Source organism: Poecilia reticulata, chromosome 16, assembly GCF_904066995.2.
Source record: "Poecilia reticulata chromosome 16, P_reticulata-male-v2, whole genome shotgun sequence".
In the NCBI taxonomy this organism is placed as follows: domain Eukaryota; kingdom Metazoa; phylum Chordata; class Actinopteri; order Cyprinodontiformes; family Poeciliidae; genus Poecilia; species Poecilia reticulata.
The window spans coordinates 16,363,539-16,386,697 of record NC_088845.1 but is presented as its reverse complement, the minus strand read 5'-3'; the positions used below and the strand labels follow the sequence as shown (position 1 = coordinate 16,386,697).

The 23,159-nt window shown below is 41.8% G+C and overlaps 1 protein-coding gene across 1 annotated transcript in view; it reads left to right on the top strand.

The window, feature by feature from the left end:
• The first annotated feature begins 465 nt into the window (after window positions 1-465).
• Window positions 466-23,159, top strand: part of chrnb2 (cholinergic receptor, nicotinic, beta 2) — a 38,372-nt gene continuing 15,678 nt past the window's right edge. Inside the window, exons 1-5 of the mRNA XM_008431704.3 lie at window positions 466-1,084; window positions 12,518-12,663; window positions 13,628-13,672; window positions 15,322-15,431; window positions 17,807-18,935. Of these exons, the coding sequence (XP_008429926.1) occupies window positions 1,021-1,084; window positions 12,518-12,663; window positions 13,628-13,672; window positions 15,322-15,431; window positions 17,807-18,935 (1,494 nt within the window). The 5' untranslated portion in view covers window positions 466-1,020. The remainder of the gene's footprint in view (window positions 1,085-12,517; window positions 12,664-13,627; window positions 13,673-15,321; window positions 15,432-17,806; window positions 18,936-23,159) is intronic.

The following is a 23,159-nucleotide window of genomic DNA, read 5'->3' as shown; positions in this document are numbered from 1 at the left end:
AGATATTCTATTTACCTAATCTGTAAATAGAGTCCCAACAGATTAAATAGAATAAATAATCTCAGTTCACGACAGAGGTTTGTTGGGGAACAGAAAACCTTTTGAACTAATTTGACCACTGAACTCACAGCTCCTCTCCATCCAGTTTGACAGACTGAGTTATTTTGTGAAGAATAATTTGGTTTGTAATTTGTAATTTGGTTTGTAATAATTTGAATGTTTTGGTTTGTAGTTGTGCAAAACTAATGGAGAAATGCTGTGGTGGTTTCTAATAGGGCATCAGCATCCTGTCAGAGGGCGACATGAGAGGTATAAAGGAAGTCTAAACGTAAACATAAAGCTTAAATATATTATACAATATTTAGATTCATATAATATATATGGAACAAGCATGTTTTCCATTCCAAGCTGATTAGAAAAAAAAAAAAAAACATAATTCATAGATGATAACATTTAAAAAGATATTTGGCCCAGGGCTGAAATTAAACTTGAAGCAGCCAGAAAAACAGGCAAGACGCCATCTAGTTTGACAAGGTCACTGGAAAGTCAATATTGGACATTCTGTTCGTGCCTGCTAGTGCTTAATATTATATGGAGATGAGTGAGCAGAGACTCTGGCATGGCTGGCTGATGTGGAGCTCTGAGGTGCATCCTCCCCTCCCTGCTGCTCCATCGTGCCCGGCGCGCCCCGCCCCCGCCTGTCCAGCGCGTCGCATCTCTAAACGGCGTTCGGCTCGGTCAGCAGCAGCAGCAGCAGCACCCCACAGCTCACCTGACTGCATCATTTCTGTTTTTGTTCTTCTTTTTTTTTTTTTTTTAATTCCCTCCCTGACAGGCATGGAAGGAACGGAGCAGATACCTCCACCCCCCTCCACCCCCCGGAGAGACGTCACCATGTCAGGTAGAGAGTGAAGAGGAGGTTCGGGGGCCGTGAGGAGGTGGGGGAACAACACTGCGGGGTGCGCTTGGAGTAGCCTCTCCATCCCGGGTGAACACCTTTCCGGGCTCAAAGCGCGCACGATGATGCACCGCCGGCAGCTGCTGCCGCCGCGGCTGCTGCTGGCTTTCTTCGCCATTGTGGGAGGTGAGTACTTTCTCCATCCATTTGGCTGCCGTTCATCGATGCGCCTGTGCGACAATAATCACCTTGTCAAGCCATAAAAGCCCTCGACGCTTTTGGCCGTGACGGGGGAATCCTGGAAGTAAAGATGGAGCGAGCCTAAAAATAAACAAACATGAGCGGCGTGATGATGGAGAGGAGGCAGGTGGAGAAAAGGACTCTTTCATTGCTGTGTCACCATCTTTCCTTGTAACAGCAGCGAGCGCGATGATGTAGAGAAATGATCCTCACACTCCATGTCTGAGCGCAATCTGGCAAATGCACACTATTGTGCGGTTTTGTTTATTAGATAATACGTTTTTACTGACTTATTATAATGAAAGTCGTGTTTTTTGATGTTTTTTTTAAGAAAGTATTTTTTTCTAGTTTCTTTATATTTTGGAATAGCAGTTAAGACTGTAGTGTTAATGTCTGTAATCCTGTAATCTAAGTAGCAGGTAATCTATTTTTTTTCTATAAAAGAGCCATTTATCTGTAAATTAATAATAAAAATAAGGAAACAGGATCCGGCTGAGGCAGTGCACGTGAATGTTAAAGGGAGTTTGAGTGAAAGAAATTGTGTTATCACTCACCTCTCTGTGTCTCTTTCCCTCTCACTCATTAACACTGAGGTCTTGATTTGAGTGGGTAGGTTAATGAGAGGCATGGAGCTGCAACAGCTTCCACATCCTGTCTGCCAAGGACAAATTACTTATCATTCATCCACTGGAAAATATGTTTTCCTCCTGCTTTTACGGAAGGCACGCTCCGAGCTCACACTCTCGTCATGTACACCTGTTCAGGTGCTTGTTAGCACGTTGTGTATCAGTCAATCACGTGGGAGCAACTCGGACATCTTGATGTGGCTTGCTGAAGCACCAGTTTGAGGAAGACGGGGGACTGAAGCGACTTTCGAGGTGGAGTCGGTGTCAGCTTGGCTGAGTATTTCAGAATCTGCTCTTGGTTTTCACACTTAACATCCTCTCTAGTTTATAGAGGACAGTCCATTAAAGAGGAAATATGTCACTTGAATGACACCAATACGTTCAGAGAAAATCAAGATAATGGAAACATGTCGTTCCAGCTAAGGCGTTCTCTGAACGTAGCACACGTGGTACCTTGAAGCAGATGGGCCGTAGTGGCAGAAGACCACAGAACGGGACACAGAGATTGCAATTCACACAGACTGACGGCAGAAAACGTTGCCTGGTCTGAGTATCGGTTTCATCGTTGCATAATTTGGTGTAAACAGGATAAAATCATAGCTCTGTCCTGCCTTCCATCAACGGTTCAGACTGGTGGTGGAGTAATGGTGTGAAGAATATATTTTTGCACACTTTAAGCCTCTTGACAATAATTGAATATTGTTTAAGCACTTCAGCTTACCTGAGTATAGTAGCTGACCATGTTCAGCCCATTTTGACCACAGTGTGTCCCTTTAACAAATGCACCACAGAACAAACCTCAAATCATATCGGTTAAGTTTTTGAGCGTGACGGTGAGTTTACTGTACTCCAATGGCCTCCCCAGATCTCAGCCCAGGAGAACATCTTTGGTAGAGTCACGTATTTGCCTTCCACGCATACATTTTCTGCCTCTGTGTGACGCCATCACGCCAACAGGGACCAAAATCTCTGGGGAATGCTTTAAACACCTTACTGAAAGCTGCTAAAAATAATTAAGGCTCTCTACAAGCAGAAGGGGGTCCAACCTGGTAGGCGTACTGTAAACGTGTCAAGTCAATACGTTGGCTCATTACAGACATCTTTTACACAATTGTCTCTGTAGTCCATTTACAGCAAATCAGCAAAGTGTTTGTGGATGTCATTTACGCTTATTTCTGCCTGCTTACATCTGCTGTCTGCTCAAATGGTTCACCATCCGACATCAGCTGGCTGAATTACAATAGCCTCAGTAGAGACACAGCAGAGGACAGCTCAGATTGTCCATCCATCCATCCATCCATCCATCCATCCATCCATCCATCCATCCATCCATCCATCCATCCATCCATCCATCCATCCATCCATCCATCCATCCATCCATCCATCCATCCATCCATCCATCCATCCATCCATCCATCCATCCATCCATCCATCCATCCATCCATCCATCCATCCATCCACTCACTCAAAGTCCAATCTAGGATCTCCACACCAGCTAACAAGTATATTTTTTGTAATGTGCAATAAAAGTAGCAGGAAGTGTGTAACAAAAACCAACGAATGCTCAAGCAGAACATTCAAGCTTCACACAGACTATGTGAAGGCCCCTCATATGAGAGCCTTCACACAGAAAAGCTACCATATGGTGCCAAGACACTCCTTCTTTCTCAGTGCATACACACAATGCCCAGGTTTAGCCCAGCAAACTCAGATACTATCGCACATGTTAACACAAGACCGTGTCTTTAAACAGTGTGTTTACTGTCACACCTTAAATTGTTGGTGATGGATTTAAAAATACAGCTATGCCAATTAGGATGTAGACATTTTTATTTCTATTCTAATGCAGCCGCTTCAGAACTTGTAAGTGAAGTAAGCATTAACTTAAGGTATGTCCTGGTTTTCATAACCACATTTGGATGGTTTAGTTGTTCTAACATAAAGATTTAAATCAAAATTCTGACAGTAAAATAGTATTTATTAGATGTATTTATTGTTGTCTTGATTTATATAAAAGAATACAAAAATGTAGAATAAACACCCACTGCATTAGGTAACTGTTTTCAAGTAAATGTGCTTATTGCACAGCCTGCTAACAGACATGCTGCTCATAGCTTGCCAACTATGTTTTTAAAACAGTGTTATACGAATAACAATGTTTGCTGACACTCTTAGTTTCCAGTTTGTGGCTGTCCTTTCTTAAAGTCCAAGGAAGTGGTATTAGTTTTATTTTTAAACAGCTGACCGGCAGTGCACAGCAGTAGGGGGAAAAGTGTTGAAAGAGTGACTGGAAATAACTCCATCCACTCTGGCATCTCCATCAAAAGATTTCAATCCATACAAACCATCTGATGGATTTTTAATTTTTTAAACATATTTGAAACTCATGGTATGCTGTGATATACTGTAGGTCCTCACACATAGTTGATTTTTTTTCCGAGGTAAAAAAACAAAACAAAACAAACAAACAAAAAAAAACACTAAAGCTGAAGTTTAATTATTTTTATTAATTCATAGTAATAATTGTGATATTTTTTTGTATGATAAACTTGAATAAATAATGGTGCTTACACAAACATTTCAAACAAAAATGTGCAACATAATTTAATTGCTTTAATTAAATTTAATTGCAGAAAATCTACTACCTCACTGGTAGTGTGCAGCAACAGGTCAGGGTGGGCACAATTTGATATACCTGGGATTGTGGTTGTTGCTTATCAGGTGCAATAATTTCATCAAAGATAAAACACAAAGACCTAAAACAGTTTCAGACCAGCCCTGTTAAACACAGGGGCATTTGACCTGATGGAGAAAATGCAGCCATTGTGAAACTTCACTTGAAGGAGCCTGAGAATCACTGGGCTACTAATGAGTCATCTTGCCTTAAGGGAGAAAATCTGATTAGCAAAAGTCTCAGGGACCATTAACTTTGTCTCAGACACATATTTGAATGATCATGCAATTAGACATACTCACACCTGGAGCGTGAGTTTAGAATAACGCGGTTTACTTTTTTCCCACTACAGAGTGAGAATTGATCAATTTGATCAATTAAGAGAAAAGCTAGTCAAACCAGTCTGGTCCTATTTGAACAAGTAATTTCCCCCTAAATCTAAAAACTAGTTGTACCAACCAGCAGTAATTCAATAACAGGCAGTGAAACTTTTACACCACAATGGACGAACTGCTTCTCTTCTTTGAAAATGTTTTAATTCAGCCACATTGATTGATGGTCAAACATTCTCCATCAGGATTTTTTTTGCAGAAAGTTGAAATTATTGTTCGATTTGTTACGACAAGTCATCCACGCCCTCAAGCAGCTAAGCAACCCCAGAACATCACACCATGTTTACTCATAGTTTAAAAGTTATTTTTCTGTAATGTGACAGTTTTGTTTTTTTTAGATGTAACAGGATCCAAATATTTCAAAAGTTTCTGCTTTGTTCCACAAAATATTTTCCTAAAGGGGATATTAAGATGTTTCTTGATAAATTAGAGACTAGCCTTTGCTTTCATTTTGGTTAGCCATGTTTTTCCCCTTAGATTTCTCCCACAGAGTTCATTTTTGCCCTGCTTCTCTTTCTTATTGTGGAATAATGAACACTGACCTTAACTAAGGCAAGTTGGGCCTGCAGAGCTCCCACTGTTCATCGTTTACCCCATCTGAGAATAAAGGCTCTCTCTGTGGTTCACTGGAATCCTAAATGCTTGGAAATCGTTTTTTAACATTTTTCTAGACTGATAGAGGTCAATAACGATTTCATTTGTTCTTGGATTTCTTTCAATATGAGTATGATTTGTTCTTTGTTTTAAGATGCTTTAGCCTACTTCGTGTTATCAAACAGGTTCATTTTAAACGAATTCTTGACTTTACTAGTCAGAAAAGGGTGTGAACACTGAAACTAATCCAAAAAAAAAAGTGATCAATCACAATTATTTCAGGATTTACCCAGGAGGCCAATTAAAACTTAGGGTCAGGTTGATTTGGAACCTTTTTCCTTCGTAAATAAGTAAATGGAAAAATGCCGTTTTTAATTATTCTTGTTTGACATTCAAATGTATTTTATCATCTGATACATGTAAGATTGACAAAAAAAAAGGATATTTTTCTCTGCCCTGTAGTTGTAAAACACAAACTCTGGGAATGCAACTTAGATCAGTTGTTGTCTTCGGAGGCCTTAGCAAAAGCAGTGACTGTGCGTGCAAGGATGCTCAAGGACATTTCAGCACCTGTCTCAGACACTGCAGAGACGATGCAGCCATCCGCTGGTGTGAGGAGGATGTCTCTTGTCATTTCCCCAGCAGGCCATGCATAATAAAAAACAGTTGTGGTGCTGAGTTGACCTGATGCAGGAGTGCGGCGCGCAGTGGGAGCCTGTTTCTGTCGTTCTTATTTTCTGCTATGTAACGCTGTAGGAAGTTTAGCTGCACATCCCTGCTTCATTGTTCAGCCTGACTTGTCTGTGTCTCTTCTCCACCCGAACATGACACCCGTTCGTCCCCCCCTAACTGCCTACCACTTTCTGCCGTTAGCTTGCTTACTTCTTCTGCCTTTATATTTCTAGAGGAAACAGCAGCTATGGGATCAGATTAGCCAGGAGGATTCGTGATTAGAGAACGCTGTGAAAGTGCCCAAAAGGGGGTTGGATTTGTACGGGAGAATGTTAACGCTTGAATTCATGGCCCTGCAGATTATGAACGCAAAGAAGTTTTACTAAAAAAAGAAGTAGGGAAGACAGATTAGATATATTTGTAAGTTAGGAGCTTTACTTTCGACCTGGTCGGTGTATATTTAGGTAAATGAGGGCTTCCCATCTTTTCTAGCTTCTTCTCGTTGATTAATTGTAGCTACTGGCTCAGAAGATAAGATAAAAGAAACAACAGAATGAAGCAGTTTCCAGAGAGCATGAGTTATTAAATAGGACTGACTCCAAACTCTTATCTTGAATCATGTCCCGCACTTTGCCCCCTCTGGCTTTCCCTTTTCCCGCCTCCTTGTGTGCTCACATCATCGGTCTCAGATTTATACGCATCCAAACGATAGCACATAATAATAGCTGCCAAGAGCGGCATAGTACAGTTTAAGTGATGTATTTTATTGCAGTCCTTGAAATAAGCTCTACTGTTTGCAAGCTATAGGCCAATCATCAAACCACTGAGCTTCTCTCACAAATAAAACGCACCGCACTAATGCAGTCTGCACATGCAGCAGGATTTACAGGCCTTTTAGAGCAGACCTTTCAGCTTCAGATTCACCTCGTGTTCCTGCTGATGCAGTTTCAGGTGAAGCGGCGCTTTTTGGATTCGTTCTGATTCATCCCGGTGATTCACAGCTGTAGGGCCGCTCAAAACCGTGAACTTAATTACTTTTGTGAACAAACAGATCTGATGGCAGAGAAAGCCATTTTCTTGATGGAGTGTCTGGAGGAGGTCTTTTATTCTGTTAAAGTCTGATGAATGAAAGCGGCTCAGGCGTGTGGTGGTATATATGCATTGCTTACTAAATTGCAATAAGATGAGACTCCGTGTCTCGGTGAGTTTAATCCTATCGTGCCACTGGAATTCGGTGCAGGCTGTAAGAAATGATGCTGTCTCATAGATGCGGGGGTGTTTGTACTCCAAGCAGAAGAACCAGTGGTTGATCACTCAATGCAGAAAAAGTACTTGATAATTGATAACTTTTTACTGGCATTGTAATCATTACTTGGCATTTGATGATTAACTGAATTTGAAGACGTTATTGGAGTTTTCCTCACCTTAATGTTGCAAAGAGAAGCATAGGGTTGCCCTTATCCTGCTTGTCGCTGCACACTGCTGCTCAGCTGGCTGAAAGAAGGCTGCTTGATGTTTTGCTTTCAAATAAAAATGTGTAGGCTTTGAGTAGTGGTATGAAATTTGGCTGGTGTTGCTTCTAAGTTCTAACTTAAACATTGGTGTCAAATTCAAAAGTACCGAAAGATGAATGTTTATTTTGGCACTTCATAAGAATGGGTGAACATAAAAAAATGAAAGTTCTTATTTTAAACACAGCTTGCAGAAGGCTGCCACTGCTGAAATTTAGTACATTTGTAAATGCTTCTCAGGTTTGTCATTTTAAATTAACTGTCTTAATATAAATGTAGCCCTTACACATTTGCATATTTGCAGTTTTTATTCCCAAATTGTTTAAGGGTCTATGCTAAAATCTTCTCCATATTCTGTTTTTATTTTTTTTCAATAGCCTACTGAGTATTTTTATACATCTTCATCAGTGGCTGGCTTAAGATGGCCTCGTGAATGCAGCAATATAAGAGTTTGAACTGTTTATGCTTCTATAAAAGGTGACTTCAGACTAAGTGGAAGGAAGTGCATTGAACCAACAGTCATCTGCAGTACTGTAGAAGCAGTTATAGCTCAGGCTGAGCTCTTCCTGCCTGCAGAGTTTAGTAAGACCATATAGCTTCTGCTTCCAGTTAGTCCAAAGTGGGATGACTTTGTTTCTGAGTGCTGTGATGTGGAAGCAAGATGGTGAATCAATATTAATACCTCAGTTCTCTGGCCACTACAGAGCCAAATTGGGTGTTGTCAGGCGATCAATGTATCTCTCTTTTATTCATTTAAGAATAGTTCAGCATCAAACATCTCAGCCAAAAAGCCTCTTTGGCAGTCCACAGAAAGGAACAAGCAACCTTTTTCCTCACTCAACCTTTTTCTTTATGTATGAGTTGGATGTATAAATAGAGATTATCACTGTAAATAGTCTTTCATTCTCATTTTCCAACACTTTTGTGTCTGTACAATCTGGTTCAGATCCAATCAAATGAATCCGTCTCAACACAACAACTATTGAAACCCAGACTTACGTAGTCATGATGCAACCGTCTCGTCTGATTCACCGGACCTTTGAGGTAGGCGTCTGGGTTCGTACGCACCCTCTGGTGTGTCACTTCTGTTGCTCCGCGCTCTAATGGGGAGCCCTGCTGAAAAATTCATCGTGTCACATTAAGTATGCAATATTTGCAGTGGAAAACAACCAGAATACAACTTGAGTGACGAGCAGCATTACATCCTCTCAGGGTCAGCGTCGCATGCAGACAGAGAGACAGAGAGAGAGCAGAAGCTTTAATGAACACACGAGTAGAGCCTCATGGATAACATGATGGCGACCAGGTCAGAACGTACAGACATTTTTGCACCCTTGTTTCGTAGATAAAAAAGACTCTCTGTTTGGCTCTCGGTGCCAGAGCCATAAAATATTAGTCTAGACTTTCATCTCGAGCCCACGTGAAACTTAAACCATGAAGTATCGAAGATAAAAGGACCGGGTGAGTTAAATAAGACTTCAAATGTAACCTAAGTAGTTCTTAAAATGGCACTGTTTGACTGGAAAGTACATATTATCATCTCTTTAACAGCACATGGGCAAAAGATATCAAAAAGCAGCGTATCAGAAAAGTGCTACAAAGCTATTTCTAAGGTTTTGGGACTTTAGTGAACAACCGTGAGATTAAATATTTGAAAATATAAAAAGCATGTAACAGTGGGAAACCTTCAGAGGAGTGGCCAGACTACCTAAATTACTGCAAGAGTGCCACGACGCACGCAGGTGTTCTTACACAGTCGGTGTCCACGATTGCGAGAGGAAAGAGAGTGACCGACAGGAATGACCACACAAGTAGAAAGAACATCGTCATCATTGAATATTGATGGAACTGTGAATTTTGCTCTACTGCTGAAAACCCTGAGAGATAATCCATAAACCATCAGTTATGCTCAGGCTCACTTGTGTCATGCAGCAGGACATTGACTCACATCACACCAGCAAGTCCACATCCAAATGGCTCAAATAATTATAATAATAATAATAATAATAATAATAAATAAAACTTTGGAGTGGCCTGGTCAAAATGTAGCTGTAAATTTAGGATGCTGCAGCATGACCTTAAACAGACTATTCTTGTTCAAAAACCCTTTAATGTAGCTGAATTAAAACAATTCTGCAAAGACGAGGAGGCTAAAATTAAAAAAAAAAAAAAATCACAAATGCTTCATGGCTGTTTTTGCTTAAAACATTTATTACATGTGACCAGGTTGATGTGATTAGCTTTTCCCCCTCCTGCAGTAAATAAAGTTATTTAAAAACAAGATTTTATGCTCAAATTATCACATCTGATCGTAATTCGTTTGATGATCGGAGCCATTAAAGTATCTCAACAATGGAAACTGTAAGGATGTAAATATTTATAATACTGACCAAGCCATTTGGAGGAGCAGTGAGAAAGCAGTTTTATTTTGTACAGTAAGCCGGTTTATTTTAGAACAAAGTAAATTTATTCAGCACTTGTTCTGTACTTTCAAGCAGGTTTTTCATCACTGGGTACATCTGCTTTTTTAAAAAAAAATAAATAAAAAAAATCATCCTGCTGACTCAGGTGTTTCACCTCCACACTTTGAAACTGAACTGAGATTTAAACTTTGACCTTTATACTCTCCATCACTAAAATCTATTTCAAACAAATTAAAGTTAGCATTCAATAACAAACAGACATTTTTTTTTCTTCTTACTCCATGAAAGTCTTTTTGCTGCTGGCATTTATCACACCATTAGAATCATGCACAATCTTTCATAATGTTCAACACAACTTATGTTTTTTCCCTGATTTATATTAAATATGAATATAAATCTTCCTGCTCCACATTGAGGACAGCACTACCTTTAGCAAATATGAGCTTAGTGAGATGTGAACTGCTCTACTTCCATCTTTGTTTAAGTGGACTGCATTTGCTTCCCGTCTCTCATTCTTTTAAGTTATTGCCCTGAGCTTCTGGGAGTAATATACATAACTCATATTGTTCAGACACAGACAGTCGTGCTTATTTCCCCCCTGATCACATGCAGACAAACAGGCTCATATAAAAGAGCCTGGCCGACATTCATGCACAATAAGCAACGTGAGTGCTACACGCAGCTGCTGACAGGAGGCGTATTGATGACAGTGGATCACTGAAGGAAGAGCTAATAAACGGACAGCGGCTGTCACTGACAGCGAGATGGAGATAGCGTGAAGGGGAGGCAGGGAGGGAGACTATCAGCTCCGTGAGAGATCAAGATGTGGGCTGATTCCAGTGATGGAAAGATTAGGGGTAAAAAAAAAAATAAAAAAAAAACACACAGCAGAGAAAGAAAGGAGAGAGGGAGGAGTTGCATGTTGGCGGGGAATGAAGAGAGTCGTCATTGATCTGCAGACAGAGGCCATCATTCCTGCTCAGTGAACACAGGAGTACAGCAGGGGAGGGCAGGGAGACAGAGGAGGAGGACAGGGTGACCATCTGGAGGTTTTAGTTTGGGTTTCTGTCTTTTAGTTCGTTTAAGTTCATCTCAAGTTGTTCGTTTGCTCATCTGGCTTGCATGGTTAATTTTGCTTTGTTCGCTGCTGACTACGCATTTCCGTTTGTTTCACTTTTTTTCTGGTCTTAATCTAACATTTGTACATACACACACTCGTCATCCGAATGACAAGTGTTTTACAAATAATGTCTGATTTAATTTGAATTTGACTTGTGCAGCATACATGAATGTAGTCAGTGTCTTACCTAAGCTCCACCGCAGTCAGTCAGTCATTACCTCATTTTTGCATGAAAATGCTATTTACATTCATTTACATGTCATTCTTTTTATTAACAACTGATAGCCACTTGTAACAGCAACAGATTCTAAATAAAACAAAGAGGATGAAGTAAGTTCATCGTCTTTGAAAGCATGAAATTTTAATGAAAGCATTAAAATATGACACATTGTGTGGTTTAATATCTATGCGAAGGCCTTTCTAGGGATCATCATTGCAAATTTGCCAAGTCTGCTACATATAAAATGTACATACTTATCCCTGCCAAATTAATAAAATGAGAAGTAACAAATCTAATAATAAACATTCAAAGGAAAGCATCCAACCCCAGAAGCCTTTGCAGATAGCGTTTTGCCATCAGCACGTTGCACTCTTAGTAGTCTGGAAAAGAGCATGTGTGAATATGCTGAGTTCACAGCAAGCAGCCTGTGTTTATCTTCGATGGGAACGTGTGAGGTAATGTGCAGCGAGCAGATGCCAAACAGGCAGGGAGTGAAAAAAGGACGCAATCACAGAGGAAGAAGGAAAGACACAACAGTTGTTTCCCCTATTCACTGTGTCCAGACTCAAAAAAAAGGAAGAAAAAAAACCTCATCATTTGTGAGCGTTTGTCTGACAGCTCTGTTTAAATTTGACCGCTCGCAGCTGCAGATGGAGGGATGGCAGACAGAAGGGAGGGATGGAGTAAAAAAAAAAAATCCCAAAGCTAAACCAGAGTTGGCAGTTGGGGAGACGTTCACCACCATACAGGAATAGATCGAGACAGAGTCGAGGCAGCTAGGAGAGCGGTGGAGACAGGATGGACAGCGATAGAGACAGTCAAGACTGGTTGACTCATTCTTATGATGTCAGATCTTGTAAGAAGTCTCCACCGAGCCGTGCCGACACGCTCGAGCTGGCAGCGATCCGTAACGCCATGCTGAAATCTTTGCTCTCTCAGTGAACATGTGCAGCCATGAAGCTCCGAATGCTGGCAGCGAGAGCATGGGCCAAACAGGGAAACTCGGCGGCACAGCTGATTTTCTGCTCCGCGTGGTTGTAACGTATTCCAGCATGAGAAATATCTTGGAAAAGGAAAACGCTGGGGGGAGAGACACACAGATGGGTGCAACTTTTCTTTGATGACGATGGCGTGCTCTCGTTTGCAGTTGGCCTCGGGGCAGACACAGAGGAGCGGCTGGTCGAGCATCTCCTCAACCCGGCATATTACAACAAGCTGATCCGACCCGCCACTAATGGGTCTGAGCTGGTTACCGTGCAGCTGATGGTGTCGTTGGCCCAACTCATCAGTGTGGTGAGTGTCAATGTGACTTTGTCCCAGCGTGTCCTACGTTTTGTAGAGTTACAATCCACAGGTTGTGCTTCATTTCCTTGGGGTGATTAGTAAAAGGACTCAAACCAAGCAGTGCTGATGATACGCGGCTAAATGAAAGCTTTTCCTTCTACACGAAACCCTGAGCACATTTTTGTTTGACCTCAGGACCTTCTAACAGTATTTAGCTTCATCCGTCTTCCAATGAGCTCACCTGCCTGCCCCCACAGCAGAATGCAGCCACCGCCATGTCTCAATGCGAGGAAGGTGAAGGCCTTTCTAATCCTTAACATATTGTACAGAGTTAGACCCAGATGTTTTTTGAGTAAAAACTGCACAGAGTTGTCTAAAAGCATAAACATGCGAGGATACAGATGTGCAAAATCTTGAGTCATCCTAATTTCTTGACAGCCGAACTCTAAAGCCTTTAAAATGATCTTGATTATTTTTTCTTGAGATTTTTCTTTTTTTTTAATCTATGAACTTTTAGTGCTTCTAGCACTCAGACTTAAGACTCTGCAAAAATTTTAGTCAAGTGGCATAAGGCATCTCTCAGGTCATCTGTTGGTTCTTCTTTGCTTTTTTGTAGAGAGAGGTCTGCTACAAAAAAGACCTCTTTTTTGTAGCAGACAAAACATTTGTAGCCAACATTCATCTAACATGATGAATGTTAGATTCATCATGCTTTAATGAATCTAACATAATCAGTCAAGCTCCTCATGTATTATTTTCCCCTAAATTAAAAGCATAAACTGCAGAAAGTTTGAAGAAACTGTTAAACAAAAACACCTTAAAAGATTACAAAAAAAAGTGTGGCTCACTGGAGGAAAACATAAAAAATAAAATAAAAAAAACTTTGCACAGTGTGGCATTTGAAAAGCTCCCCCAATCACAGAAGGATAGCAATGGTTTCCTTGTTTAAATATGTTTTTGTGTTGTCTTTCAGCATGAAAGAGAGCAGGTGATGACCACCAATGTCTGGCTGACACAGGTGAGACTTCACACGCCTCATCACATCCAGCCAACTCACCAAACACACACAAAGGCAAAAAACAATTCCTGCAAAAAAAAGGGGTTTTGATTCCTGTCCACATGGAAACATTTGCAGTAATGTTTTCATCCACACAAAAACACAGAGAATGGCCCAAAATGCTATTTTATGCTACATTTTACTCCCCCTGACCTGTTGGGGGCGCTAAGCAGTATGGAACATGCAAATAAAGCCTCGAAAAGGGCAATACGTTATTTGAGATTTTAAACCGTGAAGAACTTGGATGCTACTGAATATGGTACAAAGTAACAACAATTAAACCTTTCTATGTAGCACGGCTCATTACATGATACAATGAGACTCAGTCGTCATCCCCACGCAGCACAGCGCAGTAGAGCCAGGTTGCTCTACAGTGTCAGTTCCTTCAGCAAATTAAGTCATCATTTGACAGACAAAATACTTCTTAACCGTACGTTTACAAATGAAGTGATGGATGCTGCAGAACGCTATGTCTGTGCAGTCCATCCTGATCCACTTTGTGTGTCGCAAAGTGGATCTGCTCTCCACCCAGCAGTCCACAGTGGAAGGTTTCGCGTGCCATCTGTGTTCGCTCTGCTGAGGATAAAGTAAATTTAACTTGGGTGCAGAGCTCTGTGAAAATTTGTCTGCAGTTACTATCAGACAAACATGCTGGGGGGTTTGGTTGTGTATCCTGATCAGGACAGTTCTGACTGAAGCAATATTTTTTCTTAAATACTGCTAGTAGGATGTATAAACTATTATGACTCTGTAGAACAGAGCAGATCAGGCAACATCAAAGTTTTTTTTTATTTAATTTGAAATTTGCTTGTAAATCCAGTGTACAGCCAGTGTACATTATACAATTGCTACAATCTGCATCAATATCAAAATAACATTAACAAAACATTTTTGCGGCAATTTGAATACTTTTTGGCTTTTTTAATAAATGCAACTTTACCCTACAACTTTTAGACATTTTAGGGTAAAGGACACATCTGAATCAAATCACAGCAGCAGCTCTGCAGAGGCACAGCAACGAGCCAATCATTTGATTCAGGTGTGTTGGAGAAGGGATTCATGTAAAAGCTGCAGGACAGTTGTTCTCCTGGGCGCCTCTGAATTTTGTTGTGACACAAATCAAGAAAGTATATTCTGTTGTGCTTTCATATCAAGAAAAACAAAAAAACATCCCATGGTTTCTACATTTCAGTTTGTGCTCTCTGCCTCATAGTGAGAGAGACACACACACACACACACACACACACACACACACACACACACACACACACACACACACAAACGCTTGCAACCTGAGCAGGCGCAGATTTATGACTGGTAGCCAAGCGTAGAATGACTATGAGGGCTCGATACATCCCTCACCATCAGAAAGTTGGAAAGCCGAGGACAGCCATCCTGAGCCCAAACAAACCAATGATTATAGTGTTTTACGGCTGCTGCAGACGGTGTAGCATGGACCAAAGCTCGGTGATGTAGCGACCGCCTAGGTTTCACATCTTTTCCATTGACTTGTAAGAAACGAAAAGCAAATTCTCTGTTCCCTGCTGTCTTCTTGCTGCTGTGTGATTAGCAAATGAGTGACTAAGCACATTGTTTTTGCTGGCCCTCAGGAGTGGCAGGACTATCGGCTGACTTGGGTCCCCGAGGAGTTTGATGGAATGTTGAAGGTCAGGCTGCCCTCAAAACACATCTGGCTTCCTGACGTGGTCCTCTACAACAAGTGAGTCACCCTCTCATGCTCTCGGCCTCACTTAGAAAAGATAAACTGACACACGAATGCCACTGCAAGACGCCCAGCGAAGACGTGTGGGTTTCCTTTTCCTGACCACGTTCCAAGCCGGTTCTCTGGTCAGGGTCGTCCAGCGAAAGCGGACGCGGCAATTAAATAGTCATTTTAAGCGGGCGATACGCTGAAGTTCGCAACACATGACTGAATACGTCAACTAGAATCTCCTCTCGTTGCTCATGCCACCATGCTGCTCCACCACCGCAGACATGTCCGAAAGATTCAATCATCTTCGCTGCACACTGACGTGCTGTGGAGGAGCAGACATGCAGCAGATGTCATATGCGATCATGTAAAAGTATTCACACTCCTCAAAACGTTGCACATATTGTCACGTTATAACAAGCTTCAGAAAAGAAGGCTTAACATTTGGGCCCCTTTTCGGTGTTACCCCTAAATAAAGTCCAATGCACCCGATTGCCTTCGGAGTCCATCTCTGTGTAGTTCAGTGTCAGCCTACATCTGGTCCAATGCATAAGTTTGATAGAGAGCATAGTTGAACAAGCAAGTGAGGATGACCCTGGAGAGGTCAACGATTCAAAATGTCTTTGTTATGACAACTTGACATTAACCAATAAATCATTACTGTTATAAATGTGTTATAAAAGTATTACTGATTCTACTTTAAAAATTAGATAACTTTATGTTATTAAAGGTAAAGTTTAAACAGTAATAATTTCTTGGTTAATGTCAAGTTGTCATAACAGACATTTTGAAAAATGTCAACTTTGTATTAAAAGTGTCATAATTTACCAAATGACGCTTTATGACAACAGTCATAAATATTCATGAAGGCTTATTCATGTTCATGACATGTGTTATGTCATGTTTATGACAGTGTCATGTCAGTCTTATTCACCCCCCTTCAAATAAAGTGTTACCAGAAAAGCTAATTGAGTCTCCACAGACTTGAGACTGGGCCGAATATAAAGTCCAAAGAAGAGAAATGGAGAAAAAAGAAAGTTAGTTGTTTTTTTGTTTTTTGTGGTAGCTGGTAGAGAAATACCTCTAAATGTTTATAGCTGAAACTGCAGCAAAAAATGGGTTTCACACAGGAGCTACACAAGGGCACTATATATTCCTAAAGATGTTTTGCTATATTTTTTTTCTATGGCTCTGTGTCGTCTAATATTTACCTTAAGCTGCAGCTGTGTTGTAAAGGCTTTCATAAAGCCAGAACATATTGAAGTGTACAAAGACAGTTGAAGAATACATACATTCTCATATCTTATGAGTGGACAGTGAATTTGCGTTTCTATAATATATCGATGAGACGTGTTTACTGTGGCTACATCTCAGAGTAATCCAAGTGGGAAGAGGAAGGAAAACACTGCATTTTTTTCCTGACATAGATTGATAATCATGCGCAGTGCATTAGAGCAGCTTTGCTGCGGGTGAAACGAACCTCATCAGATTTCATTCATCGTCAAAACCCATGCGCCTGAAGAGGGTTTGCTTGCACGTCTGAAGACGTTCCGGATGTCGCAGTCGGCTCGTCTCGGTGTAATGGAAACTCCGTGTCAGCCTATGGTTTGCAAATCAGCTCATCAGAGAACAGGGATCTGTGTGACCTTCTCTTCTTTCGTTACTGTAGTGATGATTAAAAGATCACTGACCCACCTCACTCTGGATAAAGTGATCCCGATAATCCCATGGACCCCAGGCCAGCACGCCAATCCCCAATTCTCAGCTGCTGTCGCTTTCTTGAGCAAAGGGATTATTTCATTGTATAACAGCATCAGAGATATTGTTTGCAAATTCAGAATCATTTTTTGAGTTAAAACTCTTGACAGAACAGGAAAAATAACTGCTGGTTACTTTTCTTGCATCACATTTATCCCCCAAATCTGAGTTTAAATGTTTTTAGGTCACTCCAAACGAAAGAGTTTGTCTTAAGCATCAATGAACTTTGTTTCCTGTCTGAACCATCTATTCATTTAATACCTTTACCATTTTCTTTAAATATCCAGGAACTTGTGTGAAGCATAAAAAATATATAAATTAAAATTTTCATCTGAGAGTGCTTCTCTGTTTGTGTTTTGCTTTAAAATGAGAAATGTGTTGCTCTTCTCCGCCCATCAGTTCACTCAAAAATGATGAAAATGTTATTCTTTTGAAGTGGAGGAGTCATGTGGAGCAATTATGAGTAGACAACAGCTGGTATAATCTTGTCTATAACATTGATTAACTAAAGATTTTTATGCATAGACTCGAGAACAGAGTTGGCCGGTTCTATCTGAGACAAAGATAACCAGTGTAAATATAAAAGCTACTTGTACCTGAATTGTCTCCTCCTTCCTGTCCCGCAGTGCGGACGGGGTCTATGAGGTGTCCTTCTACTCTAACGCGGTGGTGTCCTACGATGGCAGCATCTTCTGGTTGCCTCCAGCCATCTATAAATCGGCCTGTAAGATCGAGGTGAAGCACTTCCCTTTCGACCAGCAGAACTGCACGCTGAGGTTTCGTTCCTGGACCTACGACCGCACAGAAATAGACCTCGTGCTTCGCGCCGACGTGGCCAGCATGGATGACTTCACGCCCAGCGGGGAATGGGACATCATCGCCCTGCCGGGTCGACGAAACGAGAACCCGGGCGACCCCACCTACGTGGACATCACGTACGACTTCATCATTCGCAGGAAGCCGCTGTTTTACACCATCAACCTCATCATCCCTTGCGTGCTCATCACCTCACTGGCCATCCTGGTCTTCTACCTGCCGTCCGACTGCGGAGAGAAGATGACGCTGTGCATCTCTGTGCTGCTCGCGCTCACCGTCTTCCTCCTGCTGATCTCCAAGATCGTCCCGCCAACTTCCCTGGACGTTCCTCTGGTAGGGAAGTACCTGATGTTCACCATGGTCCTGGTCACTTTTTCCATAGTTACCAGCGTGTGCGTGCTCAACGTCCACCACCGCTCGCCCACCACGCACACCATGCCTCCCTGGGTTAAACTGGTGTTCCTCAACAAGCTTCCCGCCCTGCTCTTCATGCGACAGCCCAGGAACAGCAGCGAGCGCCAGCGGCTACGCCAGCAGAGGCGAGCGCAGGAGCAGAAGGAGGGCGGGCGCAGCGGGGAGCCGGCGGCCCTGATGGTCGGCCTCGGGCTCGGCGGCGGCGGCGGGAATGGAGGGGCGACCTCATCGTCTGTTTTCGGGAAGGACGACGGGGACCCTTGCACGTGCTACGTGAACCGGGCGTCCGTCAAACAGTTTGGAGGGGAACTGGTGGGCGCCGGAGGGGGATCAACGGACGGTCTGAACAGAGTGAGGGAGGGCCGGGAGGGCGGGTCTGGAAACCTGCCCCGGGGGAAGCAGGCGGCTGGAGGTCCGGCTTTGACTCAGGCTTTGCTGGCTCAAGCCTGTCCAGGATTCGATGAGGCGGTGGAAGGAGTTCGCTTCATCGCCAACCACATGAAGAGCGAAGATGATGACCAGAGTGTAAGTATTACATTTTCACAACTCTTTTCCAGTCCTTTAGACTGTATATGGGCATGGGGTTTTTTCAGTTTCAAGTATTATCTTTGTTTTCCTTTTCTTTTTTTTTAATTTGGAACATCACTGTTTTAACCCCTTCTAAAAAAAGCTGCATTAGACCAGTATTCCACTTCAAATTCGTGTTGGTGAGAGGACACAGGAAAGTGTTGCTCTGCCCAATCCCGATCTGTAGCGGTCAGTCAGCTGCGTAAAATGGCCAAAAGCAAATGGATAGACTATTCACAACCTAAATACCAGAGAAGCATTACCCATCAAAATATTGCAGTTTCCAAACATTAAAAAACATTTTTGAGTGGTAAGACATTTACAACCACAATGTGGTTGTTTTTCTTTTTTTACAAATTAAAATCAGAAACGCTTGACACCTGGTTGTGGTCGCCTCCTCTGAGTTCATATTTTGTGCAACTACCTTTCACTGCAGAGTCTTCCAACGTGTCTACCAACATCTAGAGGCTGAAATCTAAGTCAGATTGTCAAAGTTGTAGGCAGGAGAATGGGATTGTCATGGAATTAATAATTTAAGGAAGGTAAGAAAAATACTTACAAAAGGTGAAACAGTGATGGTGTGGGATGACATGGAGATAGGAAACAAAGGAAACCAGGGAGCAGAAATATACTGAGGAAGTGAAGTGAGTGGCAAGGAAGCAGAGGGACGAATCAGAGGTAAACGGAGGCAGCTGGGGAACTAAGAGATGTGAAGCTGCTGGGCAGAGGAGCAAGATACCAGGGAGACGGAAAGGCGGAATATGAACAAAGCAGAGAGAAAGACAAGGGGAGAAGAGACCTGAAACCAATATGAACAGTAAACAAAGAAGAAGACTAATCTAAAGTAACAACTCCAAAGCACAAATGCTGAAAAACAGTGAAGTAGCATAAAGGGTAAACTAAAACATATCAGCAAATAAACAATAAACAAAACAGGAACATAAATGAAACTAGTCCATCTACCTTTGGATCGTAACACAGATTGCATCAAATATCTGTGAACATCAACTTTCAAGGTTCGTTACAGATTTCACGTAGGTTTGTTTAGGTCTGGACTTTGACTAAGCCACTTCACTTAGTTATTTGGCCATTTCAATTCTTTGTGGTCTGTGCAAAAGATTTTCTTCTAGGACCGCCGCTGTCTTCTCGTTACTTCTCACCATCTTCCCTGTTCCTTCCAAAACAAAAAAGCATTGTATTGCTATTAACTGTATCAGTTTAACTAATAATTCTTTTAGTGACTAGATGCGTCATTTTTTTATTTCAAATCGAATTGTTACTATTTGTGATGTGGAGAAGAGACCTACTTTCATAATACATTCCTATCGTTCCTTTGATTATATTTGCAGTTTATATTAAATATTTCAATATATCTTTTGTTCAAATGAATAAAACCTTTATTCTTTACGTTCAGCTTTAAGAACCTGCAGCTTTGCTGTCTCTCTTGCCTCCTGAGTTAGCTGATTTTCTGATAAGCTGCTTCTTGGTGCCATGTAAATTTCCTCCGGCTAATTGCTCGGCCAACACATGGCCTGTGATGACAAGTCTTTGCCGATGCTGTCGGCTCGCCTGAGTGTTACTCTGATTTAACTCCTCGTGGCTGCATGTGGATCGGCTTGGCAGTGAGTCATTGTCTTTTATCCGACTGCATTACCAGCCATTATGGTTTCCTGAGCTGCTCCGATGAGTGCCATATCACGTTGTGTGGCTGCTCGGCTCCGTCGTTTAACTCTGCCTTCTGAAAATGCACGGGCTGCTGGAAGAGACCAGCAGCAGAGCAGACAGATCTGATGATGCATCCGTAGCCCAGCGACTATCCAGCGCAGTATGTAATAATAGCAGCAGCATGACGTGTGCATAAAGAAGTGGGGGGGAAAGCCGAGGCGCTGAGATGGAGGAGTGAGGGTGTAGTGTTTTTTTTTTTTTTTTTTTACTCTTTTTTTACCTGGAAACATAGAAAAGAACACAGGAGTTTACAATTTGTTCTGATTCCGTCCATCACAAACGTTTCTTTTCTGTAGCCATGAAAACTGAGTTAAAATCCTTCCTCTCATTGTCCAGTGTGTAAATTTTCAATCCCCTCCCCCTCTTCGCTTTCCCTCTCTCCTCTGCTCCCCTCCTCAAGTTATCATCACAGGGTTCAAATGTCAGCACCCTCTCTGTGTCCTCCATCTCCTGGGTCTCTTACCTTCCTCTCCTCCTCCTTGACTCGAGTCGAACCTCATCAGAGCTGTGTGCCAGAAAGAGTCTCAACTCACATTAACCACTCACCTCCATTAACCCTGCGCCTGACTGCAGGAAGGGGAGCCGATAGGCAGAGTTGACAGAACGCTGGATTCTGCTTACTGGGTTTTTTCTTACTTAGTGTTAATAGACAATCTTTTGCAAATTAAACACGGCAACAAAGCAACAGCCCACATCCAAACAGGAGGAGTAAAATACATTCCTTAACAGACAAAAAGGCTTCATAAAGCCTTCTTGCCTGTCAAACCTTTTCTGATTTTTAACCTGCACAAAGTTATAAACATGACTAATGTTTTTGTATACAAAATAAAGAATCAGTATTGGGGTTTTAGCTCTGTTTCTAAATTTGTCAAAGTTGTACAAACGAAAAAATTGCATCTTCTGTAGAAAGGTGCTAGTTGACTGAGTCCTTCCCATATTTATAGAACACAAAAGAGAAAAAAAAAAGACCACTCTTTACAACTGAAATTTATAATTTGCAGCTAAACTGGTATGGCTTTTATAAAGCCTTGTACAAGTCATGTCATTCTGTCGGAAACATTATATTCTGATGCATAAAACACACAGACGAACTGCCACAGACTCCAAATCTAAACTAGCTGATCACCATAGAGAGCCACAGCTCAGGAGGGGAAATATATGGGAACATTTACAAATCGTTTGAACCTGGATTTTATGAAAGAACCAATAATAGGTAAGAATTCCCACTTGTAGTTTCCCACAAGCCATCTGAGATACATGGAAAATGTGAAAGAAGATCAGACCTAAACTGAAACTCACAAAAAAAAAAATGTGTGGAGAAAAATCTTAACGCCTCAAATCCCCTTGAACACACCATTCCCACGGTGAATCATGGTTGCAGGTAGTTTCATGTCGTTTTGCTGCATTTCTTTGGGAAGGATGTCAGAGGCTGCAGAAGACTGGGAGGGAGGCTCCACTTCCAGCAGGCAGGAACTTCAAACACGCAACTGGAGCGACGGTGGAGAGGTTTAGATCAGAGCATGTTTAGTGGTTTTGTCCAAACCTAAATTCAATTGGGAATCTGTGGTCAGACTTGAAAACTGCTGTTCAGAGGCTCCTGCCAACCCATCTGTCTGAGCTTGAGCTGTTTCAGAAAGAAGAATGTGCAAAGATTTTACTCTCTAGACAGGGGCGGATCTAGAAAAATATCTATGGGGTGGGAAGAGGGGGGCAGGGATTTTTTTTCAGGGGTGGCAGCATATGCATATCCCTTCTCTCTTGGTCTCTCTCTCTCTCATCCTCTGAGCTCGGTCCTCTACCAGAGGCCTCGGAGCTCGAGGATTCTGCGCAGTATCTTGGCTTACCTATTCTTACTTAAATTAGGCTCGTATGCTTTACTCAAGTCTCACTAAATTGTTTATTCAACTCAAGTAATGTACGTAATGTACATGTTTGGCCTGAGAAAAGTACAAGACTACGTTATTTTGAGTAAACTGGATTTGACCATTTTTGTTACTGGAGTGAATGCTTCAGCTCAGCGGTGCACAGGAAAGTGTGGGAAGCTTCTAGAACGTTTGTGGACTTGAACACTGGAAGAAGCAGAGCTTCTTTAAAGGCGAATTATTCGTCTTCAGTATGTTTTCATCTGTCGTGTATGCCTTTACTACTCACATATATGGTTAAAGGTTGATTTTTCTTTAAAAAGAATGACGCACAAAAGTCTTTGCAGGCTAATGTTAGCATGTTGCTCATGGGTCCAACATTAGCTAAAACTGCCACGCCTTTTACTTGAGAGCCTTTAATGTTTTTGTCCATTGTTGTGGAAAAAAACTATTACCAAGCACTGTTCAGGTAAAATCTCTCAGTCAGGTTTATTTATGAATTGTGGACAATCAATCATGAAGCAGTTCTGGATGGAAAGCTCTGCCAGGCAGAGACAACATGAGTCTTATTTAAAAGGACATTTCTACAATTTTT